General features: G+C 42.3%; 1 protein-coding gene across 5 annotated transcripts; it reads left to right on the top strand.

Annotated features, from left to right (window-relative positions):
• Positions 1-887: 887 nt before the first annotated feature.
• On the top strand, positions 888-9,872 carry YPEL3 (yippee like 3). Of its 5 annotated transcripts, XM_081969659.1 has the most exons (6): positions 889-1,055; positions 2,783-2,814; positions 5,062-5,277; positions 6,639-6,682; positions 9,144-9,252; positions 9,365-9,872. In XM_081969659.1, the coding sequence occupies exons 3-6, from the start codon at positions 5,161-5,163 to the stop codon at positions 9,452-9,454; spliced, it is 360 nt and encodes a 119-aa protein (XP_081825785.1). In that variant the 5' UTR covers positions 889-1,055; positions 2,783-2,814; positions 5,062-5,160; the 3' UTR covers positions 9,455-9,872. The 5 variants fall into 5 exon arrangements, with proteins under 5 accessions (XP_081825787.1, XP_081825785.1, XP_081825783.1 ...); XM_081969661.1 differs by lacking the exon at positions 2,783-2,814 and having other exon boundaries at positions 888-1,055; positions 5,144-5,277; XM_081969657.1 differs by lacking the exon at positions 2,783-2,814.
• The last annotated feature ends 8,537 nt before the right edge of the window (positions 9,873-18,409 follow it).

Here is an 18,409-nt window from a genome sequence, read left to right as displayed (position 1 = left end):
TCAGTTCAAAATCTGCCAACAGGGAAAGCTCTCAAATTAAATGCATATATTCATCTAATCAGCAATGTTGGACTTGATTTTACTGCAACATGGTTTATTTTTCTGGTATTAGCCAACTTGTGGGACCGAACTCATTGCATGCAGGTTCAGATCCTGCTCGATCATAAAACTTTTAATCCAAGCTACTTTGATCGAAGTTTATTAGTGCCATTTACAAGATGCCACTTTCGCTGTCAAAAGAAGAACCTACCCAACTATCCCTCTCTAATTCCTATCTCCTCCCACTTATGAGTGCATGACTGTAACTTTGTTGCTTGCATCCTTACTGATATTGTTTCCCGATTGCTTATTTGTACCCTATGACTATCATTAAGTGTTGTACCTTATGACTCGTGACGAATGTATCTTGTCTTTTTATGTACACTGAGAGCTTATGCACCAAAGACAAATTCCTTGTGTGTCCAATCACACTTGGCCAATAAAGATTTCTCTTCTCTTTCTCTTCTCTTCTAGACCCCGTTTGCAAAGTAAGGGGGGGGGGAGGAAGGTACTCCACCGCAACGCCCTCCTCTGAACCGAGCCAAAGGCGCTCTGCACAGGCCCAGAGGCCCGTCGGTTTCAAGGCTGGTGCCGCCCACCCACGCCATCTCTCCAGACCGCCTCCCGCCCCCACTTCGTGCCAAACCAAGCGCGTCCTCCCAGCGAGCGCGCGAGCGCTCATGTCCCCTCCCCCTTTGATCAGCGCTGCAGTTTATTTGCATAGCCGCCCCGATTGGCTGGGCGGAAAGAGGAAGGAGCGGAGGGGGAAGCCCGCAGAAAGGAGGAGGGAGGGAGGGAGAGGGCAGAGAGAGAGAGAAAAAAAAAGAAAAAGAAAAAAGGGGGAGGAGACACCTTTGTTTCACAGCCTGGGTTTGTAAACAAGAGGAAGTCTAGACTCCCAGCTGGGGCTCTTCGCGGGGGGCTGCAGGTCTATTGGCGGGGTGACTCCCCTCCCCAAAAGCCGCATCGAAGCACCGTCCGACGCGAGGGCGATCCAGCCGTTGCTCTCCGGACAGGTGAGATCGGGGGAGACGGAGGGAAACGCTTTAGGGAAAACGCGGTGCGCGTCTGTCTGTCTGCCTCTCCCTGGGTACACAAAAACACACAGGTGCCGTGGGTATATGATCCTCCTGCAAGGATGGAGGGGCAGGGGGTGTGTGCAGTGGGTGTTTGTGGGCGCGGGTTCCCAGCGAGTGACCCACTGACCCCCTCGAAAGGCGAGCGGATTTGAATAGCTGGAGAGGGATGAGAAAGGATTCCGGTGGATCTTTTTCAGAGGATCCCAACTATTGTACTCCTCCTGGCCAGGCAAAGTGGACATTTCCTAGGATAACCTCGTGTTCCTTTTGTATATTTTTTGCAGGGGATTTTATCTCCTCCCTTCACGATGGTCCGTATTCTCCTCTAATCCCACAGGAAATGTGGGATCCGTTTTCAAGAGTCACTAATTTCGGGATCAGGTCGCATCCTTTATGTATTGAGCAGTCCGGGTTGCGTTTTTTGTCCCGGGGTGGGGGGTGGGGGGGGGGACAGTTTCCACTCCAATATCGATTAGTAGCCAAACGAGTCATAATCATGGCACTGTTTATCAAAGCTGGTTTTAACCCCCTCCCCCAGCAAGTAGATTTATCTCTTTTCTCTGTCCATCAGTAAAGAAAACTTAATTTTTTCCAGCATGTGGTGCTGCTGTTTTAAAAGTTTTAATAGAAGGAGGGGGGGAGTGATTTGCACCTTCAACTTTTCTTTCCATATCTCTTATTCTCATAAAGTTCATATTTTAGGAAGTTTTTTTAAAAAAAACAGAAGAATGTTTGCATGAGTGGCCCTACAATTTATATAGAAATGCGAAAATTGGCCTATTACTCAACAGCTGTGCCTTTCTGAAGTAAAAATTTGCCATTTACCTCTGACACAGAACACAAACACAAATTTTCAGTTTATGACTATCATCCCACCAGCCTTTTCTGTTCCACCCTCTAAATACACCTCCTCTTCTTCTACATGAGTATTTCAAGCTTCCTGTTCAGTGGTTATAAAAATAAGTAAATATAAAGTGCACGATTGTTATAATAAAAGGAAACCAAGATACCTCAGCTTGTCTCATCTTTTTTCTCTATTCCCATTTCTCTCTTAGTAAAGCCTTATAGCCTTATTTTTGAGTTTCTATATATTTGATATATCAGATCCACTATATTTCCTTGAGGTACATATCATTTCAATATCATATCTTGCCCATGTTTACTTCCTACTTGCTATACCAGAGTCAAATTGCTATATATAAACAAATAAGTATATTGCTCTTAGTCCCCCATATAACTTGGCAATAGTCATCTTTTCCATTATCAAAACAAGAAATAAGCTGAATGCTTATTTACAGGGCTTGCATATAAAACAAATCAGCTTAAGAAAATCCCTCCTCATACCTGGTATATATTTTCCTCATCATAATAAAAGAAAAGCTCTTATTGTCTTCTGAAATAAATGTGCAAAAGATAGTATTTGAATTTTATGCTCCAGTTCATTTGATGTTCAGACAAAAACATACGTATTTCCTGTCCACATCCAGTAGAAAAATAATTAATAAATTGCTGGTAAACATGATACCTCCCTATTAGTTATGGCTAGTATGTTTCTGTTGTCTCTTTAAGACTGTCATGGATATTGTTTAGAAGAGAATCTCAATTGCAACTGTTACTGGCAAATATTATGCCATTTATTAAGAACAACAATATTTTTGTTACAGTTCCTTGGGAACTTTGATGGCATTTTTATAAGGTATGTGGGCTGAGAATGAATAATGCAATGACATTTAAAAAAATATTTTCAAGATTATAAACATTTTTTAAAAAAGGAAGTGTATTTTTTAAAAAAACTTTCCTTCCTTTTACTTCTTCCTTTATTTCTCTTGCCTAGCTATTTCCCATGTTCATCCCTTGTTATATTTCTGTCATTACCCTACCAATAAATATTATGCCATTTATTAAGAACAATATTTTTGTTACATTTTCTTGGAAACTTTGCATTTTTATAAGGTACATAGGTTGAGAGCGAATAATGCAGTGTTATTTTTTTTAAAAAATCAAGAGTATAATTTTTTTTTTAAAGGAACTGGTTTTTTTTTTAAAAAAAAAACTTTCTTCTTTGTTTCCTTCCTTTTACTTCTTCCTTTATTTCTCCTGTCTAGCTACTCCCTGTGTTTGTCTTCACCCCTTGTTATATTCTTCTCTGTCATTATCCTACCAATAATTTATGTGTTCAGTGTAGATCCTTAGAAAAATTAGGGAGAAATTTAAAAAGATTGGGGGGGGGGGGACGACTCCCTATGCCACGGTGACGTAAGGTGGATATTGTAGCCATAGCTTGCTTTAAAGCTTGCCTTAGGAAGAACAGAGAAAAAGGGGGAAATCTTTTAAGTTCTCCCCCAAAAAAGCCAAAACAGAAATCCAGTTTCCAGGTAAATATATGGAGTCTCGGCCAACATTTTTCCCGGATCAGCATTTCCTTCCCTGCCCAACTGGCTGGTTTGCTTCCCTCTCAAAGAAGCACCTTTCTCCTCCTCCTCTACTATGAGGTTCCAGGCAACCACTCCACCCACTCCGTTTGAAAACCAAGCCTCCATCCTTCCCTACAAAGATTCTCCTCTTGCCCGCCTCCCGTCAAAATACTTCTCCAGCTGATTGGTTTAGCCCACTGTATTTCTAGAAATCCCTCCGCTCTGCTCCTCCCTCTTCTCTCATCCTCGGGGCTGCTTTGTGCCTACCCCCATTTCTTCTGCAGCCAGCTGTCTGTCTCAAGTTGTGCCTTAAACTCCAGGTATGTCTCTGCTTCCTCTGGTTTGGCTTCCCTTAAGTGGTCATCATTAGTGCCACACAATTCTTAAAGCTCTTTGTTGTGTTTCTCTGGAGCCCTTCTCTCCTCCCCCATCTCTGGCCATCATGTAACATAATTCCTCTAGATTCCTTCTGCTCTCTTCCTGACTTAGCGAAGATCCCTTCATCATTTCACCACTCTAAATACTGCCTGCTCTTCTGTGACAAGCTGTTGATGTCTATCACCACCAAGTATGCTTTCTAGACTTTGCTGCTTTCTGTCTTCCCTTCCATCTCAACCAAGCAGTTGCCAGTTTGATCTAGTGGTAAAGGAATTAACTGGGCTAGAAACTAGGAGACTATCCAGTCGCACCTTAGGCATGAAAACCAGCTGGATGACTCTGGGCCAGTCCCTGTTTCTTAACCCAAACTCACTTTACAGGGCTGTTGTTGGAGGAATAGAAGGAGGAAGGTGTGGTTTGGATATGTTTGCTGCCTTGAGTTATTATTATTATTAATACTAATAATACTAATACTACTACTACTAATAATAATAATAATAATAATAATAATAATAATAATAATAATAGAGGTGGGACGCAAATGAACAAAAATGACCTGAGTCCAGATATACCTTAAGGTCTTGAGCTATTCATAAAAATAATAAAGGTGGGATTAAAAACATATATCTCCAAGTAAAGGCCCATGCTGCAAAAGTGAAAACTGGTCATAGGTTTTGGGTATGTGGGTGGTTTTAATACTTGACTGTTATATGTCCACAGTCTGGTTAGAATAAATAAAATAAAAAAGCTAAATGTCTGGTTTAATAAGAAAAGCCAAGGTTTACAGCGAAGGCTATTTATTCATGGTTGGTACTAGGAAAAACTAACCTGAATTAATTGGAAGAGAAAGGTGAGGCGTTTGAGCTTTATTCTACGGTAGTTTTCTCCTTCATCACAGGATGATCAGCTGTGACTTACATCCTGGGGTTAATTACAGGCTGAGTCTCCAAGAAGCTGCCGAGGGAGGGGGTGGGGAGGGAGGGAAAGCACGTGGTATTGTTTTTGTTTAGATACCAGACTGGTTACACAGAACCTGGCCAGTTCCCAGAGCTAAGAAACAAAATCTTGGCATTCCGACTCTTAAGTCTGTAAGCTATCACTTCTGGCAGATTCCCTATAGGTTGGTGATCCCGCCTCTTCCTCTTCTTTAGGGCTTTCATCTGCCTCCCTCCCTCCAGCGCCTCCTCCAGGAGCTGTTTGGTTCTCCACAACTCTCCTGCCACTTTTCTCCAGGTGTGACTCCCACCACAATGGTGAGGCTGTCCAAGCCCAAAACTTTTCAGGCCTATCTGGACAACTGTCACCGTCGCTACAGTTGCGTGCATTGCCGGGCCCACCTGGCTAATCACGACGACCTCATCTCTAAGGTACAAAAAAAGGGGGAAATGGGGTAATGGCTGCTACACTCCTCTAGAGAATATCACAGCGTCCAAGGAAAAGCGGCTACTTGTTAGCTCTTTTTTAAAAAAGAAAAATATAAAGCACTTCATTTATTACCAAAGGGGAATGTAAATACAGAAAGACAACCAAGGACAGCTATGTTTCCTTGTATTATATCTCGCTGTAAGATTACCACTGTGAATTTTATGTCTTCCTTTAAAATTTGTCAGTCCTGCCACAAGTAAGCGCAGCTAGTCCTCAACTTAACCACCATTCGTTTAGTGACTGTTTTAAGTTACAACAGCACTCAAAAAGTGACTTACAACTGAACCTCGCGGTTACGACGGCTGTAGCATTCCCAGAGTCACGTGATCAAAATGTGAGTGCTTGACAACTAGCGTGTATTTACAATGGTTGCAGCGTCCCAGGTCATGTGAACCCCCTCATTTTCAGCATTCTCAGCTGGTTTCTGACAAGCAAAGTCAATGGGGGAAGCCAGATTCGCTTAACAGCCGCAGTGAGTCACTAGTCCCAATGTGGGAGATAAGACGAGGACTACCTGCGATGTTAATGTTGTGTTAAATACAGAGGCTTTGGGGTGTGGATTATAGATTAATATAGATTAAGCAAGCCAAACTTTGGCAAACATGATTTATTGGAGAAATCGCCACCTTCTAAGCAAACCACAATTTAAATCTGGAAGCTTCTCCTCTGGGAATAAAACAGGCAAAGAAGGGAGTAGGGCCTTCCAAGCAGCAGCAGACAACAGAAATGTCATGTCTCTTTCCAGACCTTACTGAGGCTGCAGAATTTCTGAGCAGTAAAAGAAAGGACATTATTTGGGACGAGAAGAAGGAAAGAGATGAGGAGAAGGGCAGTGGCGTGCGTGCGGGGGGGGGGTGTCCCATAGAGGGCAATGGGTTCTTTTAGAAAACCCTCCCTAGGCTTGCTGCCACCTTCACCCTAGTTCTCAAGAACGTAGAAGGGCAGCAGGTCTCAGCTGCTGCTGATTAATCATTAAATCCAGTTTCATGGGTTTGAAAACAAACCAGAAAATAAACAAGGAAAAGGGGAAGAGAGCCTCTGGCTGCTTGCCATCAGTCAAGCGGGAGGGGAAGATAAGTAGCTGGTCTAGAACCAAAGTCTACAGAAGATGATAAGCAGCTGAGACAGGCTGAAGGCTGCTCCTCAGATTTGGGCTCCCAAGGTTGGAGGGGGGAGCAAACAGGGAGACAGAGTGGCAAGGACGAGAAATAACTGGGTGAAGTGTTCAAGGTTGGTGGGAGACATTTGCTTAATAGGGGCAGGAAAGTATTTTGTTTTTTGATCTATGCCCTTTTCGTTACAGTCTTTTCAAGGAAGCCAAGGACGGGCATACCTCTTCAACTCTGTGTGAGTATCACAAAAGAGGAGCATATTTTGGAAGGGGGAAAAAAACCTACTGCATTTTTTGCACTATAAGACGTTCCGGACCATAAGACACATTTAGCTTTTGGGGAGAAAAACAAGAAATAAAAAAAAAATCTGCCCCTGCCTCCCAGTTCCAACACGTGGCTCGTCAGGGCTCTGCTCCGTTGCGCCCGCCACCAGACAGCTGGATCCCAACCTCCCATAGCCCTGCCAATCAGTGGACTGGCCAACCTGAAATGGTGCTATTGCCACCTTCTCTGTGCTGCCTCTGCTGGGGAATGCTGGAGCCTTTGCCAGCATTCCTCCGCTATCGCTGCCACTGCCTATCGGTAGTTGGACTGGCCTCCTGGAATGCTGCCGATCAGCTATTCCAGATGGTGGGGATCACCACTCCCGGTAGTAGGCCATGGCCCAGGGGATGGGTACCCCAATTGTTCAGCAGCAGCATCTGAGACCACAACAGATGAGATGGGAGTTTTACTTTACCATCAGAAGAGCAACAGGTTGCTGCTGTATCCTAATTCTATGTCTGAATGCCCACTGAGCTGGTAACTCCTTTTGTCCTGCATCTTCTAAAAGGACTCAGGCTCAGTTCATAACACCTTAGCCAATAAAGAAATACTGATCTTTTTTATGTCCAACTACTGTTATCAGATCAGTATGAAGTAGTTTCTCTGAACGTGGCCAAATTCTGTTATGCTGTATGTAAAATTAGGCAAACTTTAGCTGCCCACTGTTAAGCCACTACCAATTGCAATATTTTATTCTGTCTGTCTTTTATTTTTATCTTTTTACTATTATTATTGTTTCAATGCTTTTATTTGTTGGTCTGTGACCTTAATAAAGAGGTAGTATTTAGTCAGTACTTGTATTCACAGCAGACAGGACTTCATTCAACCAAATAATCCTATCTTGAGAAAAATCTAGCCACTTACCAGAAAAGATCTCACAGACCTTCCTCTATCACCTTTGGTAGCTTGAAGGATCAGCAGAAGAGACAATCTCTCATTTTCATTGGATTTTAGCTGAAACAGAGGAAAGCAGAAACAATTAAGCTATTAAGATAATAGAATAAAAGAAGATGGGAGTAGGTTTCAGTAAAAGATAATCTAATAGGCTAATCTGCCTTTTTCCAAAACAGTCAATCCAGCAGGAATGCGGGGTATTTAGATAAAATTCAAAGACACAAGAGGCCTTCAAAGCAAACTTAAAACACTTCAGTACTTAGTATTGATTGGTACATCATTCCAAACTGAAATTCACACCACATTTAAGAAGGTTATTTCCCAGTGATTGCATAGGAATGAATGAATTCTGCAAGTGAGTTGCAGGAACAACTAGGAATTCTAACTTTTTGCTATTTTGATAGCAGAGCCACAGCCCGGAGGTTAACTAGGCTGTGAGAGATTGTCTCTTCTACTGGTCCTTCAAGCTACAGGGTGCCCCAAAGGTGGTAGAGTAGGTCTTCAGTGTGATATCTTTTCTTTCAGGCAAGTGGCTAGATTTTACTCAAGAGAGGATTATTTGGTTGAATGAAGACCTCTCTGGATACAAGTACTGACTAAATACTACCTCTTTATTACGGTCAGGCTCTTGTTGTGACTGTGCATTGCACAATTATCTTGACTTTCACCATAAGGTTAGAAACTATTTTTGGTCTTCTTCCTGCTCAGCTCCAGCCTATCTCTGTATTTCAAAAGACCTTGGTAGATCCCAAAACAGAGAAACCCTGGCCCTCCTTTCCGCATGGGGATCATGGGCTGACACACACACCCCTCGTTAGTGGTTGTACTTCTGAAGCCATTGAGTGACTCCGAAGCTGGACACAATCCAAACCCTGGAATAATCTCCATCTTTATATCCAGTTTGTGAGAAAGTTTTGGGCTTGTTCTTACCCTGGTGTGCTTCCAAACCAACCTAGCAGAACTGCGGAAATCAAATCCAGCCTTTCCCCCCACTTGAAGACCAAACCAACGCCATTCTGGTTCTGGCAGCAATGGTCAAGCTCCTAAGAACAATTCCATGGATTTCATTTTATCCCTTGAACGAGTTCCATTGTTGATGATTTCAAGACAGAGTAGAACTCATACTAGGTAGAAAACAGATTGGGACGGATGGGCCTTGTTAAAACTAAGCTGACATTGTGTTCAGTGGTGGGATTCAAATTTTTTTTTGCTACCGGTTCTGTGGGTGTGGCTTTGTAGGCGTGGCAGGGGAAGGATCCTGCAAAATCCCCATTCCCCCCCACCCCACTAACCTGCTTTCCAGCTCCATTTTCCTGTTCAGGGCAACAAAAGATCATCAGCTAGGAGGTAGGGAGTCAGCAGGAGCGGGGCCAACCTACTTAGTTCTCCAAACTACTCAAGATTTCTGCTACCGGTTCTCCAGAACCTGTCAGAACTGGCTGAATACCCTGATTGTGTTTTCTTTTGTCTCCGTATAGAGTGAATGTTGGATGTGGCCCAGCAGAGGAACGCGTTCTGCTGACAGGCCTGCATGCTGTAGCTGACATATACTGTGAAAACTGCAAGACCACTCTCGGATGGAAATATGTGAGTCTCCTGCTTTGTGCCCTCCTCTTCCTCTTCCCCCCCCTAAAACAATTGCACCACTAATAGTTGGCTTCCGTCCGTATCGTTCCTTTCTCTTCTTCTTCTTCCACAGGAACAGGCCTTTGAGACTAGCCAGAAATACAAGGAGGGCAAATTCATAATTGAACTGAACCACATGATTAAGGACAATGGCTGGGACTGAAAGCCAACCAACTTCTTTGGACAACTGTATGTAGGGGGTGGAGCCTAAGAAATGTCAAATTTCCACCAAACCTGCCTCCACCTTCTCAACCAGTGGATTGCCATCCCAGGCACCTCCAGGGGCTCCTGAGTTGTGAAGGAGGAGGTGGTGCTCCTGCCAGAGACACACACCCACAGTTCAGACATGTTAACTTCCTGTGGCAAAAGGTGGGAGTTCTGGGACACCGCTGGGCCAGGGACTGTGTGCAAGCAGGGATTGGGGTGGGGTGGGGGGAGGACTACGGCTGGCTCTGTTGTCCAGAGAGAGTCTGTATTAAGAGAAATACAGATGGGAAATGTAAAGTGCAAGGGGGAAGGGAAACGTTAGGCGTGTACAGTACTTGTGTGTGTGTGTGTGTATTATATAAATAAAAGTATTGAAGTGATCTGGGTGGTTTTTCTTCTGTCTTCTCCAGGACGGTAGTTGGTAGATTAGAGCAAGGGAGACAAACTCCTTGGGCTGTTCCCAGCTTAGCTAATTAAAGCTAAGGTTTGGACGTTTTATTTCTATCCAATCCATCTGAAACATTCAAGACGTTCTGTGAGCAGTGGTACAAAGACCAGCAAATCAGGATTTGTAAGCTGTTTCGCTAGCCATATGTTGGTTTTTTTTAAATTTATTAGATTTTTATCCTATCTTTATTATTTTTTTATAAATAAGGCACCAAGCATACTTTTTGCTCCTTTTTGTTCCTTCTTCCTCCCATTTCCCCCACAACAACAGAGATGGATTGAGAATGATTGGCCCAAAGTCACCCAGCTGGCTTTCATGCCTAAGGTGGGACTAGAACCGTACCCAGCAATGGGTCTACGTCTACAGCATGGCTGGCTGGGGAATTCTGGGAGTTGAAATCCACAAGTCTTAAAGTTCCCAAGTTTGGACACCCCTGGTCTACATGGAGAGAAATAGACAAGGGGGTAACACAAGGTTCCGTCTTAGGCCCAGTACTCTTCAATATCTTCATAAACTATTTAGACGAGGGGATAGAAGGGGAATGTATCAAATTTGCAGATGACACTAAGCTGGCAGGAATAGCTAACACCCTAGAACAGTGATGACTAAGCTTTTTGGCACCGAGGGCTGCAACTGGAGCATGCACATGCGCCAGAACCATGAACGAGTAGCTAGCCGGTGTGCATGCGCGCAACGGAACCCGGAAGAGCAGCTGGCCGCCACACGCAAGCCCAGAAAGAAGGCTCTGCATGCCACCCCTGGCATGTGTGCCACATAGGTTCGCCATCACAGCCCTAGAAGATAGGCTGGATCTTGACAGACTTGAACACAGAGCCCTATCTAACAAAATGAAATTCAATGTAGAGAAAAATAAAGTCTTACACATAGGCAAGAAAAACTAAAAGTACACATACAGATTGGGTGAAACCAGGCTTAATAGCAGTGACCGTGAGAGAGATCTTGGAGTCTTAGTGGACAACCAGCTAAATATGAGCTAGCAGTGTGCAGCAGCAGCCAAACAAGCCAATGCAATCCTAAACTGCATTAACAGAGGGATACAATCAAGATCAAGTGAGGTGCAGAGAAGTGAGTGCAGAGAAGAGCAACAAAGGTGATTAGGGAACTGGAGGCTAAAACATGAAGAACGGTTGCAGGAACCGGACATGATCAGTCTAGTGAAGAGAAGGACCAGGGGATAATAATAGGACCAGGACATGATAGCTGTGTGACAATATTTGAGGGGCTGCCACAGAGAGCAAGGGTTCAAGCTATTTTCCAAGGTACCAGAAGGCCGGACAAGGAACAATGGATGGAAACTGACCAATGAGAGATTCAATTTAGAAATGAGAAATTTTCTGACAGAACAATCAACCAATGGAACAGAAATTGCCTTCTGAAGTTGTGGGAGCTTCATCACTGGAAGCTTTCAGGAAGAGATTGGACTGCCATTTGTCAGAAATGGTGTAGGGTCCCCTGCTTGGGCAGCGGGTTGAAGTAGATGATCTACAAGGTTCCTTCCAACTCTGTTAATCTAATCTAGAATTCATGGTCTCCTGATTCCTAAACCAGCACCTTAACCACTAGACCAAATTGGCAATACATTCTTGTAATATGTTCACAATTCTTGTTGAGAGGAAATTATTGCCTCTAAGCCTAGGGAGAAACTTACGTAAGTCACAATTTGGCATTTAACTACCTTTCCCCCAGAATATTAGTTTGAAGGCAGATTTCCATATTTATCAGGGTTCATTTTCCATCTGTGGGATGGGTAAAATGATTCTTAATACAGCTCAAAAGCCCAAATGAAGTAATTTGCTAAAAGTAAAAATAATTTGCACAGCTGAAAGCAAAGACTCCAACACCATATTGGACCATTATCAAAACACAGTGCACATCCCTTTCATACCCCAGGATGAAACCAACTAAGGGCAGGAAAAAGGGGCATGCAATTTAAACTCTGGTCCAAATATAGCTTTATTCCTAGAATCTGCAATAACTGATCGTTGTTTTTAGAGCTTCTTTGGCAACTGCATTAAATCAATTTAGTCATCCAGTTTAGTCATCAGCCTTTCTTTGCTGATAATTGCACTTATAAGAACATTGATGCCCTGTGGGTGTTCTCCAAAGCCATCCCTCTGTGGTTGGAGCACTTTTCCTTTCCGTTCTGGTCAGTGTGGCTAATGGTGAGGAATAACAGAAGTCGAAGGCCACAAATAGCTGGAGGGAGAGCAGATTCACTGCACTGGCTTATGGCAGCAATTCTCCTTCCAAAGGGATGCTGCCTTCAGTCCAGATTCCTTCTGTTGGAAGAAAATGTAAAAAAGATGTGGAGACTCTAGAAAGAGTGCAGAGAAGAGCAACAAAGATGATTAGGGGACTGGAGACTACAACATATGAAGAACGGTTGCAGGAACTGGGTATGTTTAGCTTAAGAGAAAGAAGGACTAGGGGAGACATGATAGCAGTGTTCCAATATCTCAGGGGTTGCCATAAAGAAGAGGGAGTCAAACTATTTTCCAAGGCACCTGAGGGCAGAACAAGAAGCAATGGGTGGAAACTAATCAAGGAGAGAAGCAACTTAGAACTGAGGAGAAATTTCCTGACAGTTAGAACAATTAATCAGTGGAACAGAAGTTGCCTCCAGAAGTTGTGAATGCCCCAACACTGGAAGTCTTTAAGAAGATGTTGGATAGCTATTTGTCTGAAACGGTATAGGATTTCCTGCCTAGGCAGGGGGTTGGACTAGAAGACCTCCAAGGTCCCTTCCAACTCTACTATTGTATTGTATTGTATTGTAAAAATCCGGTCCAATTTCCAGCTGGGAGAAAGACACTGGAAATAAAATGGAGGCAAGCTGCAGGAAAGGAAATATGTTTATTTGGTAGCCAGAAACTAGTGACAGCAGCGAGTTTCTGAGGTGGCTGACAAAATGGGGTTGAGTGTAGGTGGGTTTTTATACATTCTTTGGGGCTTTGTGATTGAGATGCCTGTTCGTTTGTAAGAATGTGACTTTTAATATTTTAATGGCTGTTGCCAGATTCCTATGGGGGTCATGTAGGGGTCATGGCTGGCTCTACAGGCAAAAGGGGAAATGCAAATCCTAGGTGTTTGTCTGAGGTAATCTTGTCAGCTTTGGCTTGCCTATTGTGTTGCTTATTTGGAGTCTCTTTGCTTATGAATAGATTGGCCCAGTCTTTCTGAATGGATACAAAATCTCCATTCCTAAAGCCCAGATTCTTCAAGCTTCTGTTTGAGGCTGTTTTCCTATAGCAGGAATTGTGTGTGTGTGTGTGTGTGTGTGTGTGTGTGTGTGTGTGTTTCTCTTTGCCTTTGTTAAGAGTTTTCTCTGTTTCTCCTTTAGGGAAAATATTCTCTTCTGCCCTCTTTTTAATATTAAGAATAAAGAATATTTTAATCTTGGGGTGGCTGTTTCATACACTATCAAATTAACCTGGAACTCAGTGCAGTACACCTATGTACTTATATTTACATAGTATTTACTATGTACTGTGTAATGTTTGTGTGTGTGTGTGTGTGTGTGTGTGTGTGTGTGTATGTATGTATGTATGTATGTATGTATGTATGTATGTATGTATGTATGTATTTTGTCACAACCCCTGGTATGCCCAAATATGGGAGAGAACACACTGCTTCCCTTTTCTGTCCTTCGGCTCACTCCAGGAGACCATCCAGGCATAAAACCATATTTTTAATGTTGCCTTTGTTATATTTGTGTTGTATTTGTGCTGATAAATAAATAAAGGGAGACTAGTATAGATTGAAATAAATAGCTTGAAATAGATCTATACTAGTCTCCCTTTATTTATTTATCAGCACAAATACAACACACACACACACACACACACATATATTTGTGTTACAACCCATGGTATGCCCAAATATATATATACACACTAGTACTATATACTATGTAAATACTATGTACTGTGTTTCTCTGTGCATTTTCTAGAATTTTATTGGTTCATTCTAATTTTAACCCCAATCTAGTATGCCTTCAAAGGGTGTAACACTTCCAACCCCAGAAGATTAAGTTGCTGTACAATATAGGTAGAGGAATACAGAGGAGAAATTGAGAGGGGGATAAGTAGGTAGCTTTCTACACCTTGTATGGTCAGCAAAAGGATTTGTTTCTGAGGCATGCAGTAATAAAAGCTGCATAAAGGCCTGGTGACCTATTTCAGCCACTTAACAGCTCTTTCCTCAAAGCAGTATTTCTCAATGTCTCCCTCTTCTGGACAAAGAATAACCTTGCTCTACTTAAGGATTAACCTACATTTGTCATTTGTAAATCCTGTTGGACTACTTCTTACAATTACACCATACCATTACACAACACAAAGAACTATTAAAATATCGCTTTAGATAGCCCAACATTTTCTCCTTCAACAACAATGGGCATAATTATATATTTTAGCTGTTCTGAAAATTGTGCAGCAGCAGCCAAAAAAGCTAATGCAATCCTTGGTTGTATAAACAGAGGCATAGAGTCGAAATCACATGAAATGCAGTATTAGTACCACTTTATAAATCCTTAGTAAGAGCACACCTGGAATAATGCATCCAGTTTTGGTCACATTTGAAAAAACTGTTGATACTTTGGAAAAAGTGCAAAGAAGAACTAAGATGATTAAAGGTCTGGAGATAAAAACATGAAGAACAGTTATAGGAATTGGGTGTGGCCAGTCTAGAGAAAAGAAGGACTAGGGGTGACATGATAACAGTATTCCAATATTTGGGGCTGCCACAGAGAAGAGGGGGTGAATTTATTTTCCAAAGCACCAGAAGGCAAGACAAGAAACAATGGATATAAACTGATCAAGGAGAGAAGCAACCTGGAATTAAGGAGAAACTTCATAACAGTGAGGACAGTTAACCAGTGGAACAGCTTGCCTTCAGAAGTTATGGGTGCTTCATCACTTGAGGTTTTTAAGAAGAGACTGGGCAGCTATTTTCGCAAATTGTATAGGGTCTCCTGCTTGATAAGGGGGTTCGACTATTAAACCTCCAAGATCCCTTCCAGCTCTATTCTGATTGATTGAAATGTAATCAAAAGTAAACTGGTACAAAATATGGAAGTTCTCCTTAATTATGTTCTCATCGGTGTCTCTATTTCATCCTTCAGGACTTAGGAAAGATGCAAGCACTGTCCTAATCTAGAGATAGAAATACACACACACGCCGAATAATTATTTTGAAGGAGATGAGTGGGAGACAGATCCATTCATAAAAAGAATGCATGTATGAAGAATAAGGTAGTCTTTTCTTGATGTCACACCAATCCAGAAAACTATGACTGTCTGAATCAGATGCAAGTAAATAAGGTTTCCACTAACTCTGAGTTAGGACGGACCCCTCAAAAGGTGCTTACAACCACTTTCAAAGTTGTGCCGGCCACCCTTTCCCATTTTGATTTGTGGCAACAATACACATTTATGGCCATTTATGATTTATGCCGTTTTTGGCAAAACCCAGCAGTTACTTCTGGTTTTTGAAAAAATGTTCCACAGCAAACCATGGATTTGCTTCATGACTATTCACTTAACAACCGTGCAAGAAAAAGTCATAAAATTAAATCGGCCCTAGGGGTGACCTGCTTTACAATTTTCAAGATTTACTAAAGGTAATTCTTAACTTATAACCATAATTGAGCTCAAAATTTATGTTGCTAAGTGGAAATTTGTTAGGTGAGTTTTGTCCCGTTTTACGACTTTTCTAGCCGCATTTTAATCACTGCAGTTATTAAATTAGAAACACGGTTGTTAAGTGAATCTGGCTTCCTCAGTGACTTTGCTTGCCAGAAGATCGCAAAAAGTGATCACATGACACCAGGACACTGTAACCATCATATATATGAGTCAGTTGTCAAATATCCTAATGTAAATCACATGACTATGGGAATGCTCCAACAGTATAAGTGTAAAAAATTGCCATAACTCATTTTTTTCAGTGCTGCTGTAGTTTTGAACGGTCACTAAGTGAACTGTTGTAAGTCGAGGACAACTTGTACTGTAATGGGCAGGCTCCATTATGGTTATAAGTCAAGGACTAGCTATCACACATCACATCACTGCTACTTTTACCAGAGGCTATGCTCATTGTCTATTTCTTTCACTAAAGAGACAACAGAAACCCTTAGAATTAAGTTTTAAACATTGTACATACTAAATGTACTATTAAATTCAGATACAAATTTCACCAAAAGTGTAAACCATCAAATAGTATCCACATGAGGGTCTGTAACTTTGCTGTTAAACAGTAAGGAAGAAATAATCTATAATATCCCTCAAAGATTTCCTTCATCTGTTTACAAAGTGTATAAATGCTTATTTGCAACATTCATATAGCCACCCACCTTATATTGAAAATAGGTATCACAAGGAATTTGCTGCAACTGCCTTGATTCATATAAAAAATAAAATCAGGTCACCTGGTTTTAAAAAGTATGGTATTTAAGATTAGCTGTATGGTTCTTAAATAATATGTCAATTCTTCAAGGTAAGCCAGGCCAGGAAATAGACACCATAAGAATCTCTGGAGTTCTTTCCTATTAAGCAGGGGTGGGATTCTAGCAGTTTGGACCAATTCGGGCAAACAGGTAGCTCCAACGATCAGGTGGCTCGCCTGCCAGCCCACCCCTGTGCTTTACTGACTTATATCTTCTCAGCTGATTTGCGGGGCACAGTGGATTGCCCCGCTTAGCTATGTTATTCCCCAGCAGTAATGCAGAACGTACATTTTCTTAGAACTTTACACACACACACGCAGTTCGTGCGCAATCACTGAACCGGTTGTTAAACCGGCAGGATCCCACCACTGCTATTAAGGGTATAATAACAGACATTTGAAAGCCTGACAAAGACGCTGTCTTCCCCCCCACTACCCTGTTTCCCGAAAATAAGACCTCCACGGATAATAAGCCCAATTGGGTTTTTGAGCACATGCGCTAAAATAAGCCCTCCCCGGAAATATCGCAACACAGCAGCAGCCATGAGGTGACCACGCTCGCCTCCTCCTGCACCTCAAAAATAATAAGACCTCCCTGAAAATAAGGCCAACCACTTATTTGGGGGGTCAAAAGAAGACTGGGTCTTATTTTCAGGAAAATATGGTAGTAAGCAAAGAGAATCAAGGCAGAGCATTCTTCAGCTTCTTTCTCAACCTTTCCTTCGTTTCAGGGCTAAGCTGGTGTTTACCTGACAAATTCCTTATACAAGGCCATCTCATAAGAGCATTAGCAGGGCCTTGCTGGCCATGTTGTCCAGTAATTTGTTCTCACAGAAGCCGGCTAATTGCACAAGGAAATGTAGGAAGTTAGCACCCACCCCTCTCCTAGAAAAATGAAATATTCTGGGAAATCTTGAAAAGGCAGAATATCATATTTCCCTGGATAAGAAATAGGGAAACATGCTTTTAGGCAGGAAACAGACTCACTCTTAATAGCCCCTACCTTCGTTAATGGGCCATTTTAAAAGCCTGGATCAGTCTATTCTTCATAACAAAGAATCCACCCCTTCAGCTCCAGAGAGATGGGATTAAGGCATGATAGTATTAGCCCTTTACCCATCTCACCTCAGGGCACCTGGGAAGAAGCAATGCTCAACCAAACTTGCTCAAAGCACAACCTAAATAGATGCCCCTGCACGCCCCCATGGGAGTCTGACAACCAATCAGAATACATTTCTTATACAGGAACAGGAAACAGAGAGGTGGGGCCGAAGAGAATATAAAAAACTCAGCAAGCCTCTTCTTTCTCTTTTCTTCTTCACCCAACATCTGGAAGCTTGTGATCCCACTTTTCTGTTCAGGATCTCAAGCCATGTGGTCCTGTCCACCATTAAACCATCTTTCCAAGCAGCCTGCTTTTTTTCCACAGTCTTTTTCCCCACTTGGAGCTGAACCCAGAAGGACATTTCTTCCAACAGAAGTCCATCTCTCTCCAAGTAGACGGCCAGAGGCAGCCATCTTGCCCTCGAGGCTAATAGCCCTGGATCCCCATAGTTTCTATTAATTATATTTAACCTTTTTTGACGCCAGCCAGGTTGGTTGCCAGGCCCAGATCTCAGGATAGCACATTTCGAAGTTTAATTTCGTGTTATATAACCACATTAATCTTTTGGTGTCTCCTGATTCTTTCATACTTCTCCAAAAATGCTTTTTTTCAACTTTGGCAATAACCCGCAGATACTAACATGAATCACTAAAGGTGCTCATTTTATTTTTTTCAATATTTGGCCAAACAGCAGTTATTGAATTCTGATTTAAATCTAAATCACACTGCCAATTCTGGGCACAGCGGTATTTGTATTTGTATCACGTGCCATAAGTTCACCATCATGTGTATAGAGTTTCCTGCTCAAGCAGGGGTTGGACTAGAAGACCCCCAAGATCCCTTCCAACTCCCTATGTTCTATGGAAAGGATTTGTAGACATGGCTGCTCCAAA

This window comes from Natrix helvetica, assembly GCF_964273705.1.
Source record: "Natrix helvetica genome assembly, chromosome: Z".
NCBI classification, from domain to species: domain Eukaryota; kingdom Metazoa; phylum Chordata; class Lepidosauria; order Squamata; family Natricidae; genus Natrix; species Natrix helvetica.
This window is presented reverse-complemented; position numbering and strand designations above follow the sequence as displayed.